The sequence below is a fragment of the Sabethes cyaneus genome, chromosome 2, assembly GCF_943734655.1.
Source record: "Sabethes cyaneus chromosome 2, idSabCyanKW18_F2, whole genome shotgun sequence".
Lineage (NCBI taxonomy): Eukaryota > Metazoa > Arthropoda > Insecta > Diptera > Culicidae > Sabethes > Sabethes cyaneus.
The window spans coordinates 107,894,597-107,922,126 of NC_071354.1; the positions used below are offsets into that span (position 1 = coordinate 107,894,597).

Sequence of the window (27,530 nt, forward strand, 5' to 3'; positions counted from 1 at the left end):
AAAACCGTGATCACGCGCACCTATATATTATACCAAGTATCATACCACGTTAATAAACCACTCACGACCGTCAAAAAAATGAGGTTAGGTCGTCCCGTGAATGATCCCTTAATACGCGCTCACAGAGACACCTAGATTTCATTTTAGATATATAGCTAACGTCACGTATTACTTTAACCACCAGTCTATTACTAGGCGATGTAAATAATTTGATCTTGTGACCAAAGACCAACTTGTTCTCTTCTGTGCACTGTGCAATTTTAGTTTTCCTCAAACGAAAATTTGAAAAAATGTCGTCAAAGGACAGAATTGCAATTTTCCCCTCACGAGGGTAAGTAATACAGAAATTCTTTAAAATATGAAATGAAAAATGGCTTCATTAATGTTTAGAGCCCAGATGCAAATGAAAGCACGATTGGCTGGTGCTCATAAGGGTCACGGGTTGCTTAAAAAAAAGGCCGATGCTCTTCAAATGAGATTTCGTATGATCTTGAGCAAGATTATTGAGGCAAGTATATTCGTTTGAACGATTGGAAATGCTAATTCTTGTTTAATTTCAGACTAAAACTTTGATGGGCGAAGTTATGAAAGAAGCTGCTTTTTCTTTGGCTGAGGCAAAATTTCTTTCAGGAGATTTCAATCAAGTAGTATTGCAAAACGTTACTAAGGCTCAAATTAAGATTCGAACAAAAAAGGATAATGTTGCTGGCGTTACTTTGCCAGTATTCGAGTCGTATCAGGATGGGAGTGATACGTATGAACTAACAGGTTTGGCTAAGGGTGGCCAGCAGATGCAAAAGTTGAAGAAAAACTACCAAAGTGCCGTCAAGTTGTTAGTGGAGCTAGCTTCCCTTCAAACTTCCTTTGTCACTTTAGACGAAGTTATTAAAATCACTAACAGAAGAGTCAATGCTATTGAACATGGTAAGTCTGAAACATACGTTTCTCGAAATTGCGCAAGTGAAATGTGAAAATTCTTAGTTTAACAAATTTAACAAATAGTACATTCGTGAATGCCTGAGTGTTGTTCCTCATTTAACATCAATTAATTTTAAACTTTTTCTTAGTGATAATTCCAAGGATTGACCGTACTCTAGCCTACATTATCTCTGAACTAGACGAGCTTGAAAGAGAAGAATTTTATCGCTTGAAAAAAATACAAGTAAGTTGAAATTACACTCTTGAATAATTCTATCTATTCTCAAGTACGAAAGTAGCCTTATATGCCAATTAAAAAAACCTATGTTTGAGGGATTTAATAACAAAATGAGCGAAGACAAGCGGCTATAAAACCAATAAAACGTTTCAAAGTTTATGGATGGTTTCCGAAATAGCTGGATTGAGCACTACTCACTTAGTTTGTATTTTATTTGTTGGCTTTCCTATCAAATAGGAACTGATTCTCTTACTGATTAATCCAATTATTATTGTTTTTAATTAGCATTTGAGGTATTGTGAGTTCAGGTTCACAAATTGTTATTTTTGCCTTTGGACTTGTTGATAGAAATTCATGCTTTTAAAACACTTTATTTTAATAATTTTGGAAACAAATAAACGGCATTTTAATAATACAAAGCTTAAAAGACATCGTACAGGGCTTTCAAAAATGGCAAAAACTCTGGAAATATTTTTTATTCTTATAGCATTTTTTCTCAGCTTTCCGATGGTGGTCTTGAAATCAAAATTGGCTGAAGGAGCTCATGGTGAAAACGGCGATTTTTTGTTAAAATTCAATATGGCGACCAAATCCAAGATGGCCGCCAAATTTTTTTTTACTCCATTTGAAAGCCCTGTTCTTTTTTACAGAACCGGGCCATTTGTTAGTTGTTTCATGGCAAATTTATGAAATATCACATGATATAGATCTCAAGGTTTGCTCAAAATTCAACTATTTTTGAAACTTTTGAATCCTTGGCGAATTTCGACCCAATGTTCCACCCTCGGCCCAATGTTCCAATTTTATGCCTTGTCGCACAGAGCGATTCGGCAACACACTTCAACAGCTCATATGCACACAGCGTACGAGCGAAATCAAAGTGAGAGTGAACGACAGCACTCAGTGACAATCGCCCAATAAGTGATCATGTAAATAACACTTGGCGCTACCGTTTGCCACACTACGTGCGGAATTAACGTAAAAAGTTAGAAAAGTCCCGATCGACGCATGTTATAGCATACGATGTGCCTATTCCGATCGAAGCGCAATTTCTGATCGGATCCGGCTCCGATCGGTATGTAGAACAGAGGCGATTAATTTAGTACGGATCAAGTGACGCAACAGTAAAAATATATTTTTCAATCACGCCGCTTCAATTGCCCCAGCACACGGTGTACAATCCTCAATCCATCCGCGCAGAGAGCGGCTCTGGGCAGGGATGGCACGTTCACTGTGTTTCTACACGCGGGTGAACTACACCCGCTCTTTCCTGTGTGAATCACAGTTGGTCAGAGAAGTGAAATAATGAACCACACAGCGTCGGTGCAGCGTACTCAAAGGTGAGTGTGTTGTTTCTTCACACTCACACTTGCTAGTCTCCTCTTTTCCATCGTGTTTCGCTTGTTCGCACAGGGGAAGGTGCGCTGGCACGAACAGCCAAAGCTGCGTAGATATCACACAAATGCAAGACGGCACGGAATAGCTAACATAGCAGTAGTATTCGCGTAGCGCTTGCTATGTTGCATAGATGATGTGTTTCATGTATATACTGCCGCTATTCGCATAACAGTTCCAGTTTCTATGGAGATGGAACTGTTATGTAAATAGCGGCAGTATAAATACGCAACATTGCAAGCGCTACGTGAATACCCCTGCATATTTTTCCGTTCGATGCAGCAAAAGTAAGTTGGAATAAAATAGTATAAATTTTGTATAAGACATCTATCAATTCGAAACAAATAATCCTTGAAATAAACAGTAATTATATTTTGCAATTTATGGTGACAAGTACCAACTAATATTTTAGGGTTTTAGCATTGTCAGGATTTTGGTTGCAGTTGCAGCATACTGCATATGCGAAGTTTAAGATAATTGAAAATATCCTCATTATTAACTTAATCAATAATGTTGGGGAAGAATAAATGCTTAATGCGAAAAATGTAGATTCAGACAAACTGAAAAATTCTTAATATTAGGCCAAAATATAGACTTAGAGCTAATAGAGCGAGGGTGAGAGTCGAACTCACAGGTCTCAATCTTTAGTCGAGTGTGTTGTTTAAGGGGACATAAACGACTAAAAATGTGTGTGTGTGTGTGTGTGTGTGTGTGTGTGTGTGTGTGTGTGTGTGTGTGTGTGTGTGTGTGTGTGTGTGTGTGTGTGTGTGTGTGTGTGTGTGTGTGTGTGTGTGTGTGTGTGTGTGTGTGTGTGTGTGTGTGTGTGTGTGTGTGTGTGTGTGTGTGTGTGTGTGTGTGTGTGTGTGTGTGTGTGTGTGTGTGTGTGTGTGTGTGTGTGTGTGTGTGTGTGTGTGTGTGTGTGTGTGTGTGTGTGTGTGTGTGTGTGTGTGTGTGTGTGTGTGTGTGTGTGTGTGTGTGTGTGTGTGTGTGTGTGTGTGTGTGTGTGTGTGTGTGTGTGTGTGTGTGTGTGTGTGTGTGTGTGTGTGTGTGTGTGTGTGTGTGTGTGTGTGTGTGTGTGTGTGTGTGTGTGTGTGTGTGTGTGTGTGTGTGTGTGTGTGTGTGTGTGTGTGTGTGTGTGTGTGTGTGTGTGTGTGTGTGTGTGACGCTTGACTTTAGTCTGTTTCTCGGATATGGCTTAGCCGATTTGATCGCCGTTAAGCTTGTTTGAAAGGTGTTTTTTTTTGGTATGCCAGAAGGGCATTGGGTTAAAAGGCCACTGCGACAGTCTTAATGATCGTCTTTTGTGGCAGTTGAAAGGTGTTACTGCCTTGCAGATCACTATTGAATTGTTTTGCGGTCCGAGGTTTCGTTTAAAAGTTAGGCCATTGCAAATAATTTCAAAAGTTTTTGTCACCCTTGGAAATTGGCTTGAAAACTCGGGGGGCAAAAAAATAATTTGTAGGGTATGAGGTAATTTTTTTCATAAAATCAATTGTCTGTGGTTTCTACAGCCTGAAAAACTCGAAAAATGAGTGTACGAGTTGAGTTAATGCTTCTAGCACGAAACAAAAATGGAAATTCGAACAACGAAATTTCCGAAAATCGGCCGAAAAATGTTTCTTTCGTTTTTGTCTTTTTTCGTAGATTTTTGCATGGAAAATAATAACGAATATTTTAAAAGCAAGAATAGATTTGGTTTTCACGTTGAAACTTTAACCTTCCTAGTGCATTGGGGTCGTTTTCGACCCATCGGCATACTTACAAAGCTTGATACTCAGTAACGGAACGAGCTAGAGACTTGAAATTTTCTGACTTTTCCTAACTTTGGAAAACTAGCATTGTGGGGGAGTTTCAGCTTTCAGCGACATCTAGAAGAGCCACAGCAAAAAAAGTTACATATTATGCATTAAGGGTCGAAAACGACCCAAGTTTTGAAATTGCTCTCATTCATCCATTTTCAATCCAAATTTTGTTTTCTTTACCTCATGTGAAAGGTATGGCCAAAACCTGGCACCCAAGGTGTATTAGGGAATATTTGATGACTAATGGCCACTTCTGCGTCGGTTCCGGAACTCCCACTACCAGGTCCCGGGGACATTTTATACTTTGAGGTAATTCATTTTGCGGCACATCAAATCACATTGGCTTGATAAAATAAGATTAATGGAAGTACAATGGGGACATTTTGGACTCAAACAGCCATTTTCAAATTGGTTCCGGAACATCCGGTACCTGGTTTTTGAGGACAATTTTGAATTTTAGGATGATTTATCTTGCCACGCGTCAAATTACGTCAGCTTGATATCATTAGACTACTGAAAGTATAATAAAGACATTTTGAAGGCAAATGGCCACATCAGCTTTGGTCCCGGAACATCCGGTACCCGGTTTTTGGGCCCATTTTTGTATTTTAGGATAACTCATCTTGCGACACATCAAATCACATCGGCTTGATTAAATAAGACTAATGGAAGTAAAATAAGGTCATTTAAAAGCCAAATGGCCACTTTACCACCGGTTCTGGAACATCCGGTACCTGGTTCCGCGGGACATTTTTGGATTTTGAAATAACTCATCGTGCGGCACATCGAATCACAACGCCTTGATCAAATAAGACAGTTACAAGAGGTTTGAGAACAATTTGGAATTTTTCCATTGTACTTCCATTAGTGTTATTTTATCAAGCCAATGTGATTTGATGTGCCGTATGATGAATTATCCTATCCGAAAATGTTCTCATAAACCGTGCACCCGAAGTTTCGGAACCGATGATGAAATGGCCGTTTGTCTTCAAATTGTCCGCAAACCTCTTGTAACTGTCTTATTTGATCAAGGCGTTGTGATTTGATGTGCCGCACGATGAGTTATTTCAAAATCCAAAAATGTCCCGCGGAACCAGGTACCGGATGTTCCAGAACCGGTGGTAAAGTGGCCATTTGGCTTTTAAATGACCTTATTTTACTTCCATTAGTCTTATTTAATCAAGCCGATGTGATTTGATGTGTCGCAAGATGAGTTATCCTAAAATACAAAAATGGGCCCAAAAACCGGGTACCGGATGTTCCGGGACCAAAGCTGATGTGGCCATTTGCCTTCAAAATGTCTTTATTATACTTTCAGTAGTCTAATGATATCAAGCTGACGTAATTTGACGCGTGGCAAGATAAATCATCCTAAAATTCAAAATTGTCCTCAAAAACCAGGTACCGGATGTTCCGGAACCAATGGGAAAATGGCCGTTTGAGTCCAAAATGTCCCCATTATACTTCCATTAATCTTATTTTATCAAGCCAATGTGATTTGATGTGCCGCAAAATGAATTATCTCAAAATATAAACATGTCCCCCGGGACCTGGTAGTGGGTGTTCCGGAACCGACGCAGAAGTGGCCATTAGTCTACAAATATCCCCTAACATACCTTGGGTGCCAGTTTTTGGCCACAGCTTTCAAATGAGGTAAAGAAAACGAAATTCGGATTGAAAATGGATGAATGAGGGCAATTTCAAAACTTGGGTCGTTTTCGACCCCAATGCATAATATGTAACTTTTTTCTAATGCATTAGGAAGGTTAAATAAAAATGCCTAAAATCAATTTTTTTTGCTCGATAAAAAAAATCCCTTTGTCAGTGGCCCAACACCGGAAGGACAAAAACTTTATAAAATATTTGTAATGGCCTTATAAGTAAAATAAGAAAATTACGCGACACATTTTTCTCCAGTACCGCTCAACCGATTTCAACAATTTTAGTATCAAGTGAAAGATCTTGCTGCTGCAACATTTTTAGGGGAGTTTTGTTGAAAACAAAAATTCAGTTCAAAAGTTATGTTTAAAAATGTATTTTTGCCAAGCGCCAATTATTCGAACGTTTCTCCGAGATGGCCGAACCATTTATGCACTATTAATCTTGTTTGAATGGTAATATAACCTCATAGGGCACTATTTCTTTGTTTTTAGATTAGGCGTTTAATTTGAAAGTTATGAATAATCGTATGTAACACAATAAAATTTACAATGATGTATAACGTTTTTATCCAGATGAATCAGATTTCAATTATTTTAGTATCAAACGAGAGGTCTTATCGCTCTGAACATATCTGTCAAATTTGACGAGAATGGTCTTATCGGTCAAAAGTTAGGCCTTTACAAATATTTTATAAAGCTTTTGTCCTTCCGGTGTTGGGCCACTGAGGGGGGGAACAAAGAGATTTTTTTATTCGAGCAAAAAAAATATTGATTTTAGGCATTTTTACTTAAAGTTTAAATGTGAAAACCAAATCTATTCTTGCTTTTAATGTATATGTTATTATTTTCCATGCAAAAATCTACGAAAACAGTCGAAAACGAAAGAAAAATTTTTCGGCCGATTTTCGAAACTCCGTTGTTCGAATTTCTATTTCTGTTTCGTGCTAGAAACATTAACTCAACTCGTACACTCATTTTTCGAGTTTTTCAGGCTGTAGAACCCACAGACAATTGATTTTATAAAACAAAATTAACACAAATGCTACAAATTATTTTTTTGCCCCCCGATTTTTCAAGCCAATTCCCAAGGGGGAAGGGGGGGGGGAGTTGACAAAAACTTTTGAAATTACACTGAAGTCGCTTTTTACGCGACTATTTTTACGCGGTTTTCGGAATTTACGCCGTTTTTTTTACGCGGTTTTCGGAATTTATGCGGTTTTGATTTACGCGGGACGTATCCTGCGCGTAAAAAGCGACTTGAGTGTATTTGCAATGGCCTTATTTGAAAAAAATCATACACAGAGTCATACACATAAGCATTCCAGTGCGGCGTAAAACAACCTCGCCGAATAAAACACCGCTCCTGGTAAAACACGATTTTCAAACTGTATGTACCTTTTTCTCAGAAACTACACAACGTATGCAATTGACTTGTCTTGTGACAAACACCTTATGTTTGATAAATTAATATCCCACAAGCATTAGTTGAAGCATATACCTCAATGAACAAGAAAAAAGAAATTACATTGTGCTTAGCTGCGCGACTAATGGAGTGTTATCTAACACATTTATTTACAGGTTATCCCTATGGCACGGTGCTCAAAATACCGTTATTAAAAAATAAAATAGGCCATTCAAACGGAAAATGCCAGTTGGTGTGTATTGCCATCCTACACCTCTGAGCCAATTTTTAAAAAAATCGATCGACGAATTTTTGAGTTACACCCTTTTGAAGTTTTAAAGGGCAGATTCTCATATAAAGTAAATAAAAATCTTCAATGACACTTCCAAAATTGACGTAAATCACAGCCAGTATTGATTTTTTATGCAACATTTGCCCATTGCCGATCATTTTAGGAGTTTTACGCTGTATTGGGACTACCCGGAAATATTCCGGATTAAGTTATTGCTGTGGGACATAGCCAGTATCGAACATGAACAAATACTTATCATGCGACATCGCAAATTACGCCAGAATTTAAAAAACTAGATCACTGGCAGTCAGGTTAACTACCTAGCACCATGTTGGTTATATCTGGACAAGTTCCGGGGACTTCCGGGAACACCCAGACGAGTGGCCAATTTCGTCCATAAACAAAAGTTTATCGTGCGGCACCTTAAATCACACTAGAATTCAATAACTAGATCAATGGAAGCCAAATCTGCTATCTAGGGTCAGGTTTGGTCATATCTGGACATATTTGGGGGGCTCCGGCAACCCCTAGGAAATGACCAATTTCGAACATGAACAAAAAATCATCATACGACACCTTAAATCACACTATACAACTTTTAAAATAGATTCAAGTAAGCCAAATTGAGTACCAAGAACTACAATGGCCAATCCCGAACATGTCTTTATTATCAAAAATGTACCACATTGTGTTATTGACTTCCCAGGGGTTCCCGGAGTCCCCCAAATATGTCCAGATATGACCAAACCTGATTGGTCTCCATTGGCTTCCATTGATTTAGTTAGTGAATTCTAGTGTGATTTAAGGGGCCGCACGATAAGCTTTTGTTTATGGACGAAATTGGCCACTCGTCTGGGTGTTCCCGGAAGTCCCCGGAACTTGTCCAGATATAACCAACATGGTGCTAGGTAGTTGATCTGACTGTCAGTGATCTAGTTTTTAAATTCTGGCATAATTTGCGGTGTCGCATGATAAGTATTTGTTCATGTTCGATACTGGCTATTTCCCACAACAATAACTTAAGGCGGAACCGAAAGTGGCTAACGTTATTGTGTTAGTGCGATAAACACTGTACTGTACATCTCATGTGTTCGTTAAAAACCTAAACGTTTATTTGAATATTGCATTAGTATTGGTAATATATGTCAAATAGCGGAGCTTGCAAACAAAAACAGCTGATCCGCAGCCAACCGCACTGACTACAAACATCCCGAAAAAGGGTTTGTTTTCTTTATCAAGGCATTCCGATTCAATCAAAATTAACAGCAGCAACTGAATAATGCGTAGGATCACTAGGATGTTTAATTAATCCGCTTGCATCGGATTGCGTTTTTGATTCCTGCGTTTGCGTTTTGTTTGTTTATTTCACTCTAAGCTCATCGATGCGGCGAAAGTTGAAAGCTCTTAAAAAGCTCATTGATGTGACGAAAGTTTGATACTGTGTTGCTGCTTTTTCGGAAATCGCTAGTTCAACGAAATATGTGCGTAACCAAATATCTATTAACTAATTCCAAATTATACATTGGTCGCTTTTATGAACACGTAATGATCGATATGTTCAGTTAAATTTATTTTCCATTAGCAATTATGTTTTGCTGAGCGTTTATTGATACACAGCAGATCGATAAATTGAGTTACAAGTTTTAGGACATTATAACAGCGCTGGAAGCACTGATTACGTGGCGAAAGCGTGCTCTGCCAATACAGATGCATTTTTAAGGCGCAAAACAATACATGCTTCGAATGGTAGCCATTTATCCAGCCATCTTTGAGCCACTTTCGATTTCCCCTTAATCCGGAACATTTCCGGGTAGTCTAAATACAGCGTAAAACTCCTAAAATGATCGGCAATGGGCAAATGTTGCATAAAAAATCAATACCGGCTGTGATTTACGTTAATTTTGGAAGTGTCATTGAAGATTTTTATTTACTTTATATGAGAAATCTGCCCTTTAAAACTTCAAAAGGGCGTAACTCAAAAATTCGTCGATCGATTTTTTTTAAAATTGGCTCAGAGGTGTAGGATGGCAATACACACCAACTGGCATTTTCCGTTTGAATGGCCTATTTTATTTTTTAATAACGGTATTTTGAACACCGTGTATGGATTAATGCAATTGAACACACAAAAATTCAAAAAAATATGCATGGTGAAAGCTATGTCTAAGTGTCCCCCGCGTCTCTGTGTGTCACCGTTGCTAATAGGAATGTTTTATAAAAAATAGTGAACTAGCGGACAATGTTTTTTTAATATTAACTATTATTACTATGTGATGCCGTGCAGCAATTTTAGTTTTAATTTAATATGTATTTGTTGTTCAACATCACTTGAAAATGATTGCAAAAAAATTTACGTTGACCCCCTAAAACTGATTTTTGTTGGAAAATGTATTTAAAAATCAACAATTTTTCTCAAACTACATTATACGATGTAGGTTCACAAACTTCATTTTCCATGTAAATATCATGGATCTTGTTTTATGACTTAGCTATTCCCGTTGACTCACTGTTAACTACTCTCGCCTACTATTAGAATAATGTCAATGTTAATTAAGGTGCGACTTGTTCATTTTTGATAAATGTTACTTCTGTCGCCATCCTAATATTTGTGGGGTGTGGCCAAAGATTCTTGGAAACATCGGGCAACATTACTGTTGCAACAAGTTACATGCTACATGTCAGTTTTTAGATAGTACCTACTTGCTAATACCGCGAAAATAGCTGTATAAAATCACGTCGGACTCGAATATCAACTAAATGTGTCAATTATTTGTAGTAGATTATACTAGAACATGCCCAATGTTGCATGTATTTTATTCATAATTAAATGTTTAGCCGTTAAAAATCATATCAAAAATTATTTCGCATATGCCATAAACATCAGTATCGAGACAATTAAATAAATTACAATTACAATAAATTTTCATAGTGACTAAAGTTTTATAGCGATAATGAAATAGACAAAAACTGCTAGCCTGATTTTTAGTTAAGTCCTGTAAACAAAAATAAAGAAGCGAGAGTTTGTTTCCTTATATGGTAGTTTGGAATAACTCACGCGGTTTTTACGTTGATGGCAACAATAGAACCTATTCAAAAATCGGGCCAGAATGGTATTCTAAGAGCGCGGACAACCAGGTGTGATTTGTAATACAGTAGGATTTCGAATTAGGCAACAACGGCGTATCGCCTATGTTGCCAAAATCGAAACCGTGCTAAAATCGAGTCCCTATTTTTAAATGTAAATGCATTGGAAATAGACTAAATATTATTAATCAACGATTGCAACTATTTTATCTTTAAAAAATCCGCTTAGAGCTATCTGTCCGGTGCAATTAAGTTTTTGGCAATCTGCGGTAAGACGCAGTCCTACGGCAATAAAAATATGATTGTTCGAAATATCCTATAACCGCCAACTCCACGCGAAAAAGTCATTCATTGACATGCATCATAGAAGCATTTCAATTTCTGTGTAGCTCATCGAAATCGAACAACACACAGCGAACTCCCCAATAAACTGCTTCCAAGTGACTTCTCAGCATCTTTGTTGCAGCAGCGCGCACGCTGGTGAACTATACAGTTCTATGAAGTGTGAATTCATAGTAAGGATCGCACAGCTAAGTCACACTTGTATCTCACAGTGAAGTCACACTTGGCTTCACAGTGGCAGTGTAGTTGTTTTCATGTCCGCTTTGTGCGGTGTTTCGGAAAAGAAAAGACGCTGTCGTCAGTTCCATTGCCACTTACACTGCGTCTAGGAGCCAGTGAACTAATGATTATACCTCTGCATCCTTGCTATTCGCTGAGAGAACTGTGCGAATCACTCTTCGCACCCGCTGCAAGTTGAGGTGCTGGCCATCCCTGGCTCTGGGTGTGGTAAAGTACGCAGCAAATTTATCACACTGCGTATGCGGCTGCCTTTTCTTGGTGCGCGTAAACACGAAAGAGCGTGTTTAGCAAAAGAGGCGCAGAAGAGAATTATTGGGAAAACACAAACCGCATGGCGAGTTTTGTGTTGTGCGAAAATTTGTGTCTATCGGTCTGCGCTGCGGTTTATGCCACTCCTGCACACAAGCATGCATGCAGGCGTTCAAATACGCATATATAAGTATATACGAGATATGCGTTAGTAAGCATTGTGATAAGCCGATACTTTCTTCAAACCTGTCCTCTTTTCATATTACAATTTAACACCTAATTTTACAGTCCCTACCGTTGATTTAGCTTCTCTTCTAACGGGTGATAACTAAAAATTTGGAATTTTTTCTCAAACTATCAAAAAAAGACAAAGATACATGAAGGAGATCAGATTAACCGAAATTAAAGATACATTCTCCATTGTTGAAAAAAAGTGTATATTTTAAAACGGTCCGTAATCGGCTGTTCGGCGAAGCATCCGTTTGATGTCGGAACAGTAGCGTTGTACGGCCGTGATGTCAATTTTGCGAATGCATCTCTGGATTCTACCAATCAACTGCTTGCAATTCGTGACTCTCCAGTTATTTTTGTACACCAAGAAACTCAAAATCCCGAAGAAATCTTCGATTGGGCGCGCTGAGACAGATTTGTCGTTTTTGGCATAATGCGAGGTTGCTCTATTCGGCCAAAACACGTATTGTCCATCTGCATGATGTTTTTGTAGAAACGGGATCAATATTTTCTTCATACAGTCATCTGGTGCACATCTTAATTGATAGCCAAACCAGAGGGCTTCTTGTTGAAGGCACGAGAAAGCGAACGATGTCCTTTTGTGTTCATAATTTTAGCTGGTCTTCCACTACCTTGCTTGCGAATATGATAAACAGTCGAAGTCGCAACATAAAGTTTGCTTCAGATAGTATTGGAACATATTGTATTTTAGTTTTTTATTATTGTATTCAAGTTCTTTTCTTACACAAATATAGCATTTACTTCATACTTTTAAGAAAAACCCGAATTAATCCACCTAGCGGCGTGACCTAGCCTTTCTACTGCCACAATAATCATTATTTAATTTCTCAGGAACATCTATAATTAACTTGACTGTATTTTTAAATATCCGTTCCATATTCCTCAAAATCCTTATTTACCAGTAAAATTCACAACGTATTGCGTAGAATAATTATATTTTCTTTCCTTGGGTGCGTACATACTTGTATGCGTCATATATGTTACTTGATTATTTAGTTTTATAATCGGTCGGCCTTAACTTTCGGGCTTCAGAGCCACATGCGAAATTTGTTTTGAATTGACAATATTTAATATATGTTCTCAGCAGATTTTTTGATATTTCGATGTTAATACCAAAATTAGCAGCTTTGAAAAACAAGAGTTCAGAAAAATTATTATATACTTCACTTTTGAAGAAAAAGGATATCGACAACAAAATTATTAATCTCAAAATTTTACTATTAGTTTGCTTGGCTTCAATTGTACAATATATCTGAATCAAAAAAAAAACTGAATAGAGCATTAGATATGAAAAAGAGAAATTGAACTTTTTCTTAGCTGGCGCTTCTTCAGATAATTATTTTTGCATGGAAATCAAAACTTAAGCTTCTTTTGAATGTACTTTCATGAAAAGATAGTCATTAGCTTGATCGCATCGTTTTTACAATGTTGGAGGTTTAGGAAAACAAGAAGAGGTCGAAAAATAGTGCAAAAGCTGCGCCACAAACATGCTTGAGAATGGGAAATATGATCGATATGATTTCCAGTGCTTGTCATTTTTGATTTATTTATTAAAACATGATACATGACATAAGACATCTGTCCTTTAAAATGTCACTAACGAAAACAAATCTTTCAAAATTACTACCGTGCAACGTGTACTTCCAATTTTTCATATAACATTTCTAAGCTCTAGTATCTATTGACTGAAAAGAGCATCTATTGATGCGCAAAATTTGTTTGAAATTTGTATAAATTTATTTGGAAAAATCAACTCACTAGTATTTTTAATCCTGTACACCACTATACCTGCATGCTTAAATTAACTGATTTTCTTCGCTTTTTGCTTTTCTTGTACAATTGTGAGTAACAACAAGTGAAGAAAATGACAGTTGAAATCTGAAATCAAAGAAAAGAAAAACTTTTCGATTGAATCCCACTATTTAATATTTATTTGCAACAGATACGTAGTCCGCCTACGACGTGCAGGCTTCATCAGTGTCTTATTTCAAAGCGCATACGTATCTGTCGCGAATGAATATTAAATAGTGGAGTTTAGTCGGTAAAAGTTTAATCTTTTCCTTAAATTCAGAGTTCGTATTCTACTAAGAGGCTTGAAAAACTTCAGATAATTGGCATATTTCTCACTTCTATTGAATTTCAATGCAAATTTAAAAACTGCAAATTGTTATCACATACACACATACATACACACATACATACATACATATATACATACATACATACATACATCACACACATTGAATACAATCAACATTTGATTGATATGTTTTGATTTCACACGTTTTAACGGTTTAATATACGGTGCTTAAGTGTTAAAGTTTGAATAACTTTTGAATGAATCGTCCGATTTTAAATAACTCGGTTTCGTTTGATAGATCTCAGCAGTAATAAAATGCGTGATGTTTTACATTGAATTAATGTTCATATGTTACAAAAATATGTTTTAAATACTATTTTTTAACATTTCTTTATATAACTTTCAAACTACAAGTCCAATCGTCGTGAAATTTGAAAGTTGAGGGTTTGCAAGGCTCCTCTTTCATATGCAATCAATTTTGTTCAAATCGGTTAAGGGACCTATGAGATAATGAAGTTCCATATTTTTCGTATTTTTATACATAACTTTTGAACTAAAAGTCCGATCAAAATGAAATTCAATAGCGACCTATGGGACACCTAGACCTTTCATTTGACACTAAGAACATTAAAATCGGTCCAGCCATCTCCGAGAAAAGTGAGTGAGATTAAAAGCGTTACACACACACACACACATTGTAACACCATAGACTTCAACCCTGGGAAAAATTGAGACGAAATCGACGAAGAGGCTGCAGCCGTGTACGCGATGGAGAGAAGTGGGCAGTCTTGGACTGATAGCCTTATTGAACGGTCCTAATTATAAAAGTTTACTTAAAAATTATATAAAATTTATTGTTCACTCCGCGACTTTTAGTAATAAAATAATCCAAAACAATCAGTCGTTTCAACTTGGGGGCTCAACCGGGATCTATCCCAAGCCAATCCGATATAAAATTGTTATCAGCTCACGAAACTGTGAGAGTGACTTTTATAAAATAGAACAATAACCATCAAACAAAAGAGTCGAACAATGAAACCACGTGCAATTAGTGAAATTATTATCAAAACCACCCCAAATATTAAAGTGAAAAATATTTCTACGGTCTAAATGGACTGAATAATTAAAAACTTATCGGACAGAAAATTTTGTGTCATCATTCTGGAAATAAATACCTGATAGCAGATATATAGTCTTATACAAGGCATGCGAAAGCCTATAGAAGGTGAGTAGCGTTCCATTACACAATAAGTTACCGTTTGGGTCTACCGGATCTTACTTTTACACAGGATCATTACCCCTCTGTACAAATGAATCATCCGGACCCCCGTCTTGGAGAAATCTCTGGTTGGAGCTTGGAATCGCCCAACGCAGCCGGATTTTCAGCCTGCTCATCGATCATAATCGATCCTTCCGTAGTTCACCATTCGAGAGTGCTTCCAAGTGTGCCGATTCTTAGTCAACACAACGCAATGACATCAGCAGGTGATAATCGCCCTGACCAGCCCAGACCAGCAGCGGCGACGAACGAGGGAGAGGCATCTGTGCCACGAGAAATGCCAACACCGCAGTTAAACTCTACAGAAAATGAGAACTCAGCCGAAGGCGAAAATACTGCCTCACCAACCGATGCGATAATGAACACGATCACTCGCCTATCTGGAGCTGTCGAAATGCTATCGAACAAAATAAGTGTCATGGAACAATCTCAGTCAATGCAGTTTTCCCGACTGCAGCAAGAACAACAGCACCGTATCCCGTTTGCTAGACCCTTGCTAGCCCAGCCGCCACATGGATTTAGTCAATACGGCAATCTGAGCATTTTCCTGCAACCAAACGAATGGGGAGGTCCACCAAACATAACGCGTGGAGCAGAAGCAAATGGTCCAGAATGAGCTCCGAATAATATTACAATACAACAGCCCTCGAATGCAGTTAGTACAAATATGAACAGTTTTAGTGGCCAGTGCTCTGGAAAATCGTACGACGGTCCGAAACCATCGTTCGATGGTGATCTTGAGTCCAACCATCCGGTTGAATTTTTGCAAGAGTTGGAACAATACATCTTTAATGCCCGGTTTGATCCACGTTGCCGCTTGCAACTCGCCTTATCGTGTTTGGAAGGACCAGCAAAAATCTGGGCCCGTGGATTCGGATATTTGTTAACTGATTATGAAAAATTTAGCTCCCATTTTCTACAACACTATTGGGGCCAGCGAGCTCAAAGATTAGTTCGTGAAGAGCTATTAGGAGGCAGTTATACGCCCCGTAGTCCATCTAAAATGGCCGAATATTTTCTAGGATTAGTGGCAAAAGCGCGATATTTGAGTACCGCTCCGACAGAGCTGGACCTCATCTTACAATTGACACAGCATTTTTCTCGGAACGTAGCGATGCGTTTGAGCTCCTGTATAGATATACCGTCTGCATATTTTCTGCTTCAAACAGAGGACTACTACCAAAATAATAGTCAAAGGGCTAACTCTAATTGGCGAGGCCGCAATGATTACAACCAAGCTCCAGCACAAGCGGGACCTAGTAGCAGAAACTGGAGAAGTATGTCTAATCAGTCGAATGAAGCTCCAGTAAACAGAAATGTTCGGGCCACGATCGCGGAGATGGATGAAGAGCAAGAATTAAAAACCCATCCTGTTGCTAATATTTTTCTCGGTTCGGATGAATTGCTAAGGGAAGCTGAAACAGGAGAGATAGCGATTCGGTTCGAGAAATCACCGATTATTGAAGTGAATATTGACAGTTTAAAAAAGACTTCGCTGCTGGATAGTGGTAGTGAGCTTAGTTGCATCGACAAAGCCTTATATTGTGAGCTAAAAGCGAGAGGTGCAAAATTTTGTGAGTTCCCGGTACATAAAACTTGTATACAAGGTGCTTACGGAAAGAAGAAAAAAACAATTTCCAATCAAATATTCGTCCCTATCAAAATACGTGGAGAGTCGGTTGATGTGGCCTTAATAGTGGTGGATGAACTATGCAGCCCACTAATATTTGGCATGGACACGTTGAACCACCTGAAAGCTCAGCTATTGTTCGAGATTCGGGAAGCAGTTTTAGATATAAACGGAAAATTACTAGTTTTGCCGTTTAATATCGATACCGGACCATTAGGTGTACCCATCCAACTGAACGCTATCGATGCCGATGTGAAACCAGAGTCACCAACCAAACCCTATGATGACTTATCGCCTTTATCTGGCGATTTCGAAAGGACAACGAAACAGAAGTTAGAATTGAGTGAGCTGGAAAAGGAATTTGCTGATATATTCTCGGACCAGCCGGGACGCACTTCACTCTATGAGCACGAGATTCGAGTTACTGATGTTACCGCTTTCAACCAGAAACAGTATCCTATTCCGTATCGTTATATGGACAATGTACGAGAACAGATCGCGAAAATGGAAGAGTGGGGAATTATATCAAGAGAGCCTACTGCCTACGTCAACCCCCTGGTGACCACCATAAAAAAATCGGGAGAGGTCCGTGTTTGCCTGGATGCTCGTCGTCTTAATAAAGTGTTGGAAAGAGATAACGAGAAGCCTCCCGAAGTTCATCGAATGCTCCAAAAACTAGATGGATCTCGCATTTTTTCGCTCATCGATTTGACCAGTTCTTATTGGCAAATACCCATTAAACGGGAGCATCGTAAGTACACCGGGTTTCTATTCGACACACGCAGCTACGTTTTTAATGTACTTCCCTTTGGACTTACCACGGCGGTCGCTAGCTTCTCCAGGGCAATGGATATTGTTTTGGGGCCCGAAATCCTGAATTTTATCGAAAAGTATTTAGATGACCTGTTAGTGCGCTCCACTTCATTTGATGAGCATTTATCGCACCTTAGACGATTGTTTACACAATTACGAGATGCTGGACTCACCATCAGTCCCAGCAAGAGTGTATTTTGTAAAACTCGGCTTAAATTTTTAGGCCATATCGTTGGGCAAGATGGAATAGCGGTTGACCCAGAAAAGCTCTCAGCCATATCTAATTTTCCAGAACCTACTGACCAGCGAAGCTTGAAAAGTTTTTTAGGGCTGGTGAGTTACGTTTCCCGATTTACACCAAATTTTGCAGCCACCGCGAAGCCTTTGTATGATTTGTTGCGAAACGGGGTCGAGTGGATATACACAGAGGTAGAACGTGAAACCTTTAAGAAGGTAAAAGACCTTTTCTTGAGACACACTACGCTTCGCTATCCCCTCTATGGCAAACAGTTTTGTGTGCAGACGGACAGTTCGTATACTGGTTTGGGGGCCGTTCTTTTCCAGTGGGATGACCAAGGAGATCGAATGGTTATTTCCTACGCTAGTCGAGTACTCCAACCTGCGGAGGCAAATTATATGGTGACTGAGTTGGAAGCGTTGGCGGTAGTTTGGTCGCTTAATAAATGGCGACAATATTTGCTGGGAACGCAATTTACTGTGTTCACCGATCATAAGGCACTAGTATTTCTTAAGAGATGTCAGTTGTTGAATGGGAGGCTGACCCGATGGATTTTGTTTTTACAACAGTTTGACTTCGACATCGAACATTGTCGAGGAGAAGATAATGGATTAGCAGACACGCTTTCCCGTTTCCCGCAGTACGCGATGGGTGCGACAACTAAGCCTACTGAAAGACGGATGGTAATCGCTCGGTTGTCACCAGAGGAGAAAGATTTCAGAAAGGGTATGAATAAATTACCTTTCTATCAGGCGAATGATCAGAAACTTGCTAAGATGTGGAACGCAGCCAATGAAAACATACAGCAGCTGGGAAATATGAAAATATTGAAGACTAAAGGAGTATTGTTTGTCAACCAACTTCGAGTAGACGGGTGGTGCATAGCGGTACCTACATCCATGATTGAAGTTGTCCTACGATTTTACCACGACCAATCGGGGCATTTTGGGCTGCAGAAGACTATTAAAGTAATGAGGAAATCTGTCTGGTGGCGGGGAATGCGCAAGCACACTAAAGCTTATATTCGATCTTACTTCACTTGCCAGCGGTCCAAACCAGCATTATTTACCTTGCACGGCAATACACGCAGCATTCTTCCAGATGGACCAAACGAAATCCTTTCGGTAGATCTTTTTGGACCGCTTCCACCTGGGCCCGCAGGAGTTCGCTACGTATTTGTAGCTATCGATGTGTTCACTAAATACGTGACCTTCGATGCAATCAAAAAGCCTACAGCCACCATACTTTGGAAAAAGCTAGATCGACGCATACAAAACCTTGGCAAGCCTGCAGCTGCGCTCTGCGATCAAGAGACACAATTTACCGCGAAGTTTTGGAGCAGGACCTTGAAGGAACATGGGATCAAACTGGTTTTTACGTCTGTACGCCATCCACAAGCAAATCCAGTGGAACGGACAATGCGCGAATTGTCTAGATTATGTCGCGCGTATTGCCAGCAGAATCATCGCAGTTGGGCTACAAATTTGGGTCGGTTCGCAGAATGGATAAATTGTGCTACACCTCACGAGTTGCAATATGGAAACTTACCTAAGGATGCGATGAGAGAGTTAATTAAATTTCTTGAATGTGGACCATACACTGTAAACTATGACAAGATTCGGGTGGAGCTTCGAAAAAAAGCCAAACGCAGGAATCAGGGGGCCAAGCAGCAGACTGTATATTTCAGTGTAGGTGATCTAGTGCTTTTAAAGGCTAACCCTATATCATCGGAAGCAAACTCTGTAGTGAAGAAATTTTTCAATGTGTATGAAGGGCCTTACGATACGAGATACACCAGATCATTCGGGATGATGTATATATTCTTAGACACCCGGAAACGAAAAAAAACCAGAGGAATGTTTCATATAAATCTCGTAAAACCGTTTGTTCAGCGATGTGGATTCGCCGCAACTGGCGATTTTCATGCCGATGCAGTTGCTGAGGGGGGGAGTTGTAACACCATAGACTTCAACCCTGGGAAAAATTGAGGCGAAATCGACGAAGAGGCTGCAGCCGTGTACGCGATGGAGAGAAGTGGGCAGTCTTGGACTGATAGCCTTATTGAACGGTCCTAATTATAAAAGTTTACTTAAAAATTATATAAAATTTATTGTTCACTCCGCGACTTTTAGTAATAAAATAATCCGAAACAATCAGTCGTTTCAACATACATACACACAAACAGAAAATGCTGTGTTCGAAACTGAGTCGGATGGTATATGACATTCGGTCCGCAGGACATTCTTTCAATTTCCGGTTTTCCAAGTGATTTCTATACCTTTATACTATATATTTATATAGTAGAAAGGCGAAAATACGGATGAAATTATTCGTCACGGTTTTGAAGTAATTCTCGAACTTTTCCTTTTCCGAAATCGTTTTGGCTATCTTATTCCACCAGGTCTTCATCTGATTGATGTCTTTGACAACTCTTCATGATTGCCCAGTATTTCTCAATAGGGCGTAACTGGGAGCAGTTGGGTGGGTTAAGGTCTTTCGGAACAAAGTGGACCTCTTTCTCTGCATACCATTCATAAACGACTTTGCTGTAATGACAGCTTGCCAAATCTGGCCAAAACATCACGGCCCAGTAAACCATTTGGTTTGTAAATCTCGATTGCAACTGAGAAATACGACATCATATCTGAGCGTAAAAGTTATATTTCACGCCAGATAAGAACATATATGTACCAAAGTGGAGGCAATATACGTGAGAAAGTTTTGACAATTATTTGTAATTCTATCTTGCATTTTATACAGCGGTTTTTATAACACGCAACTTAATACTTCTGAATACAGGGATACCTCGATATAAGGCAACCTCGTTATAAAACAACCTCGATATAAGACATTTCGATATAAGACAATTTTTACCTCGATATAAGACAAATTGCTTCGACATAGTTGGTAACGACACCTGAGCCAATTTTCCAATCCAAAACCGGCGCCATAAAAATGTTCATTTTTTCTAAATAATGCTAAAACTTGTAAAAAACTAAGAGCTCAAACAATAAAAAATAGTTCAAAAAATGTAAACACACAACACAGAACAAAATTGGCGACTGTTAATGCAAAAATGTTTGGAAAAATCATGTTTCGATATAAGGCACTTTCGATATAAGACAACTTTTTGAAATTATAAATTGTCTTTTATCGAGGTATCCCTGTATATGAATAAGATATAACTAAATATTGCAAACATCTATACCGTCATCCGGGGATACTTGCAACACTTTTAAATTTTGACTTAGTATAACTTTCGAAGTATACCATTTCGGTCCAAGTGTAAGTAGCCAAAACTTGTGGGTAGTACTTTTAATTTATGATTAGGAGAAAAAATATAAACTAAATGAATCTGTAGAATGAACCGAAAATAGGGGTGTTGCAAGTTACCCAGTAAACGGGGTTACTTGCAACACTTTTCTGATTTTGCGTTTCTTATGATTTTATATCTGATTTCAAACCGCGAATGACTATTTTAAGATATTTTGAATGTATTTATAGTAAAACAAGAGATACTGGGGGCGTTTTTTGTTTTCCAATTTCGTCTATCGCTTTTTTAAAGATATTCGGTGAAAATGCAACATTTCGGCGAACTCCAAATTGCTGTTTCAAGGCACGTGGAATTTTTCACAATTTTAATTTTTCTGGAGGTGGCGGTAGACAAAATAACATCGTACAGATGCAAACTTACTTTGTACATACTGTCTATGACGATAATTGTCATTTTTACATGTGCTGCAAGCCGCGCCATTTTGGAAGTAACAACACGAATTTATTGTTTCTTCTTCAAGTTCAAAATATAAACAAAGCTCAAAGTTGTTATTTGTTAGCTTATATGATGCACTTATTGTGTACAGAAACCAGACAATAAAAAAATAATTCCATGTCAATGAACTGACGCAACATTGCACATCCATTTTTTCTACTCTGAAAGTGGTAGGGTCAGGTGGGGCAAGACGGGTCACCTAAGGAAAGTACCCAATGCGTTTTTCTACGACTTTAATTTTAACCCGATTATCATTTATTTAGATGGAGTCGCTAATAATCTCTCCCGAAAAAATCAACAAGTCCGATTTTTCAAGGATTATATATTTTTTGTGAATCATTTAAAAGATATATTATTTTTAAGCTCTCAAAAAGTACGGGGCAAGATGGGTCAAAATGCGGGGCAAAATAGGTCGCATAACAAAAAGCGAATTTTTTAATCGAAACCCTTTATGATTTTTTTACAGAAACAAAAATTATTCATTGCTACTGCAGAAAAACGGCTTATATATTTCAAAAATGGCGACAAAAATAAATAAAACGAAACAAAATAAAAATTATATCAGACAAAAAAGAAATTTTCCGACATTTCTTTTAACCTTCAAGTTAACCTTTTTAAGTCTTTTTCAATGTGACCCATCTTGCCCCTATTGAGCTGATAGAACAAAATGCATGTTTATTTAAAACTTTTGTAGTATATAACAAATTTTGTTATCCTGTGATTTTAGAAATGATAAGAGCACACAGAAAACATATTGCTTTTTTTCTGCTGACGAAATATTGGACCTGCTTCGTTTTGTATCGTTTCATGAATCGCGTAAGAAATGCAGCGATTTTACATTTAAATTTTTTTTATCGAAAACGGGTAAAAGATAAGTTACGAATTATAATGATTATAAAAGATCATAATCGTTGGCTTGGATTAAGCTAAAACTTTCATATTAATGCAACTGACTGATCTTGCCACGTGACCCGTCTTGCCCCACCTTACCCTATTACTTTCCAATCGTATAAAAACAAGCAAGACAATGATGTAATGGATTAAACTTAACTAAACAATAGATAAATGTCCCTTCTAAAGGCATTGGGTACAAATGGTTATGTTAACAAACAAATGCGTCAGAGCTGTCAAAAGCGCAATGCGCCAAAGTGTTGCAAGCAAGGCCCGACAACGTCACCTTCAATTGCATAGCGTCACTCAACAATGAAGTAGTGAAGCCTCGGTTTCGACAGAAGCAGCACCGCTTCAGTTTCAAACTGGCTTCAGTCAGCGTCAGCGAAACGAGTTTCACTTCGTCTTTCGTTCGTCTTCGTCTTCGTGACTATCGGTTTCAACTTTTCATTTGTACTTTTCTATCAAATATTCAGAAGAAGGCCAGCAACTATGAATGCAAATGAATTGATTTTGAGTAACATTTCCTATAATGTAACGCATATTAAAGTTAACCTTGTCCATTTCGACAAATCGTACCTGAGTTTCTGCCGTCGTCAATTGAAACAGTCACCAACTTCAACTGGAGCTTGCTTGAAACGTTCTGTTCAACAAGTGAAGCAAGTCACTTTATGTATGAAACGAAGGTAAGAGAAAGTCAGTTTCATTTATTTGTTTCGACGATGCCGGGCCCTGGTTGCAAGTAACCCCGGTGTTGCAAGTATCCCCGGATGACGGTACTGCTTTATCATTCAGTCATGATTTGTATATGAGGACAAGCACGACTGCAAAACAACTTACTTTGTTCACTTTGTTTTGACATACTCTAATCATTATACAATTCCGATGTAAAATTGACATGAAAACGATTTGATGTGAACTTTCTACTACGATCTTGTATTATCTAGGGGGATGGTGGTGGGATCGAATGAACGCCAAATTCGTTTTGGAGACATTCCTTTGGTTTGGTACAGTTCCGACCAAGGTGAGTTAAAATAGGTGATCTAGTTTTCACAGTTTGTAGAACAGAAGTGCGCGGTACGATTGGTTAGCAACCATCGACGTTGTTTATACATTCAGCAGTTTCCGCTTTGAAAATTTCGGTGATCGTCTAGGGTTACCCAGCGGGGGTGAAAAACAAATTTGAACATCAGAAAACCTCTCTTGACTAACCTTGGTTCCGACGTCATTGTCTTATTTGTAACGAAAACATTCGTTTTTCTGCCACAGCTGCAAGTGCCCTGCCAAATAATAAATTTTCGTGCAAATTTGTCGGCAAAAACAAATTTAAATTTGCTTGGAACATCTTCACGAGCCGTTGCCAAGTAAAATTTTTGTCCTGGCATTTTCCCGAAGTCAGCCTTGACATCCCAGATAACACAAGATTGTAATAAAAAGTTCACATTAAATCGGATGCATGTCAATTTTCCATTGGAATTGTATAACTCTAAGTATGTCAAAACATGTTAACTATGTTATAAATTGTTGAACTAAATAGTTTACTGGGATAAGTTTCAGCTTCCATCAGAAGATACCCGTCGAACTTGGTTAGTCCCCGGTCGTATAGCTTTCGAGCACGGATTTTGGTTACACTATTCTGTTTTATGGTTCGGTTTGGCTGTTTGCTAGCTCGATACGACTTGATTCCCGGAGTCGAATTCTCCTCACGGTACTATGGGCAGCATCGAATTTTCTGGCCAAATCACGGTCCGACATATTGGAATTCCTCTTGATGGTCTTCAAAATCTTACCACGCAGTTTCCGGTCGACAGTTCCAATCCGATGATTAGCTTGAGGCTTCCGAATCATCGCCAGTTTCCTTATACCGTTAGATAACGCGCCATACGATATTTCTGGGAAATTTCAGCTGTTTAGCTAGCCTAGAAGCAGACCACAATGGATTTTCCAAATAACTGTACAACTTTTTCCCTCCTTTCGGCTTCCAGGCTCTTTGTTTACAAAATACCTAGGTGAATATAGGTAGGAAATAGGTGAACCTAAAAATATTTCCGACAAGTGGGCGCCAAGAACTTCCGAATCCGTCCAACAAGAGCGCCACAATATGAGCAAAAGTTTGTTTCAATGAAGCTAAATGAAGCAAGCCTTATTCGCTTTTTAAATGTTGTACCTTATACTTTTTGCCAAGATTTCTGGGGTTGTTCGTAGAAGTGTACAAGGCGCTTCCAAAATGCTTCTTGTTTCGACGCCATTTTAAGCAAATCTGGGCAAGCATAAGCAAAACAAAAAATATTGACAAAAAAAGAGAAAGAACTAACACATAACGGGTGACAACTACAATTTTGGAATTTTTTCTCAAGCTATCAAAAAAAGACAAAGATACATGAAGAAGATCTGAATTACCGAAATTAAAGATACATTATCCATTGTTGAAAAATAAAAAAAATCAGAGGGGTTGTGTACAAGACACGACCGCATATATAGGTGACGCAGGACTACGTAAGTCTCTTTGTAGTGATAGTGGCATGTATTCATGCTTGTAATCATTCGATTCTTCATGTATACATGCTATATGCAACATATATACATGCTACATGCGTTGTATGTAACATTTATCAAAGTAGTAACATTGCATACGTTCAATTCTCAAAAGATTGTGCATTTGAAAACAATTTAACAAAATCAAGAACACAAACTATTACTTTCCTGCTACCTTACTGAAATTAAAGATTGTTTTTATTATCCATGGTTTCCCACGTTGAAGGGATTTTACCAATTCAATCCTATTTTATCAACAGCACATATTTTCACTACACTTCTAATGAGACGGCAAGCATGCGTATTCATACAGAGTCGTATTATAACCGAACACTACAGCTGTGGCACATTTTTCCAACACAGATATCAAGTTCGCCGAGGTTTAATCGTCTCGCAGTAAAGAATTTGCGATCTGTTGGGATGACGAACTTGTTGCATTTTTTCTGGCACACTTCACTAACACAGACATCAAATTGGACTAGGTTTAATCGCGTTCGTAAGAAATCTGTTGGCACGAGGGCGCTTTGATACTCTCTCTGGCGTACTTCCCAAGCAAGGACATCAAAATGGTCTAGGTTGAACCGCGGTGTTAAGAAATCTTGTTGAAATGAGGAAACTTGGTCACTTGCTTTGGCTTACTTCCCAAGCACAGATGTCAAATTGGTATAGGTTTAGATCATCGTAAAGAATCTTCCAACCAATCACGAAGCGAGAATTCTGGTAATACATAGGTTCATTATTATTGTTAGAGTTCGTCACCGTGAATTTTATATATCAATTTTGTTGATTTTTTCGGTGAAAATAAAAACTATGATGCTTTCAGCGGACGTTTCGACTTACTATCCTTCAGTCATTGACTACGCATTAAACATCTATTCTCACTGAATAGTGAGAATAGATGTTTAATGCGTAGTGAATCACCCTTATTCTGCGAGGCGAGTGACGTGACTATTTGGAGTCGCCGCGAATCAGGTGACAATTGTCACCTAGGTGACACAGTTTGTCACTTAGGTGACAGGGGTTTGTTACCTAGGTGACTCGACTCGCCGTGGCGAGTCACGGCGAGTGACAATTGTCGTATTGAGTCACGTGACTCGCAGAATAAGGGTGAATGACTGAAGGATAGTAAGTCGAAACCTCCGCTGAAAGCATCATAGTTTTTATTTTCACCGAAAAAATCAACAAAATTGATATATAGGTTCATTATTTTCAATTTTTCAATAGTTCAACATCAAGAATCCATACTTTTCTTCTCAATTCTTAGAAGATTTTCCGATCGATTGGTGTAAGAATATTGAAAATCGATCGGAAAACCGCTGAGCTGTTAGCGCTCAAAACCTTTCATTTTTTGTGACGCTCGCATTTTTCGATTTTTTGGAATGACACCCTATCTCAAAACTTGCCGTAAGACGTAGTCCTACGTCAAAAAAATTAGTGTAAGGGAACTGTGGGTAAGACGGTTAACGGTGTGGACTCATTACTGCGACCAGTATAGTTGATCTATTGTAATATCGCCCGGGTGTTTGCTGTATGACCTGCACTGCATTTCTTTTTGCTATAATCGCTATTGAGTGAGCGATATGCTTATTTCAAATTGTATGCGTGCTTGCGTGTATTGGGGTTTACCCTTCCTTCAAAGCTTGATCTACTTTACCCACTTAGGCTTATACAAATTTGAAAAAAAGTTTATGTCACCCCCCCCTTCAAAAATTTTCGAAATTTGAAGGGGCAAAAAAATAAATTGCAATTATGTTGCATTCTTTAATGGTAAGTAGATTTTTACAATTCAACCAGATTACATCTCTAAATTACCCAATTCGTGCAAAGTTGAAGTAATTAGTCTCGATCAACTATCCTACACCCTCTATGCTTTCTGATTCCTGCTACAGGTCATAGGCGACTATTGTGCTTAACCTTTAAGTTCCAACGACGAAAATTGGGATGCTTGGAATTTGACTTTTACTCCATTTACTTTAAATTTGGTTCCATTTTAATTCAACTTGCTTCAAAAGAACCGAATTAGATTGAGGCATCAATCAACTAGACAATGTATTAGTGAAATTTGCTACCACTTTTGACGGAGATATTCCGAATTGCTGTGGGATTATATTTTGCTGTCATAGGTAGTAGATAAGATTAAAATAGAAATACAACAAATTACACACTCCGGAACATCAGCTTTCGGTGCTTTCGGGGCTCCAAATTGATCGTTTTATTCTGTAGTGTCCTTTTACCTACCCTAATTTTGGATGTAAGGGATGAAAAACTTAAAGATACAATTTTTTACCATGCATTGGACGCATGCAGAAAGAATGTCACTGAACTGTTCGAAACTTCTCTGCCTATTGTCATGTTGTAATTATCATTGGAATCAACGGTGACCCCGACCATTACATCAAATCTAGTCCTGTTAAGTTATA

The 27,530-nt window shown here is 38.4% G+C and overlaps 1 protein-coding gene across 1 annotated transcript in view; it reads left to right on the forward strand.

The window, feature by feature from the left end:
* The first annotated feature begins 219 nt into the window (after positions 1 to 219).
* The window catches only part of LOC128738918 (V-type proton ATPase subunit D 1), a 49,790-nt gene continuing 22,479 nt past the window's right edge, over positions 220 to 27,530 (forward strand). Inside the window, exons 1-4 of the mRNA XM_053834407.1 lie at positions 220 to 331; positions 391 to 508; positions 561 to 924; positions 1,068 to 1,162. Coding sequence (XP_053690382.1) covers positions 291 to 331; positions 391 to 508; positions 561 to 924; positions 1,068 to 1,162 — 618 coding nt within the window. The 5' untranslated portion in view covers positions 220 to 290. The remainder of the gene's footprint in view (positions 332 to 390; positions 509 to 560; positions 925 to 1,067; positions 1,163 to 27,530) is intronic.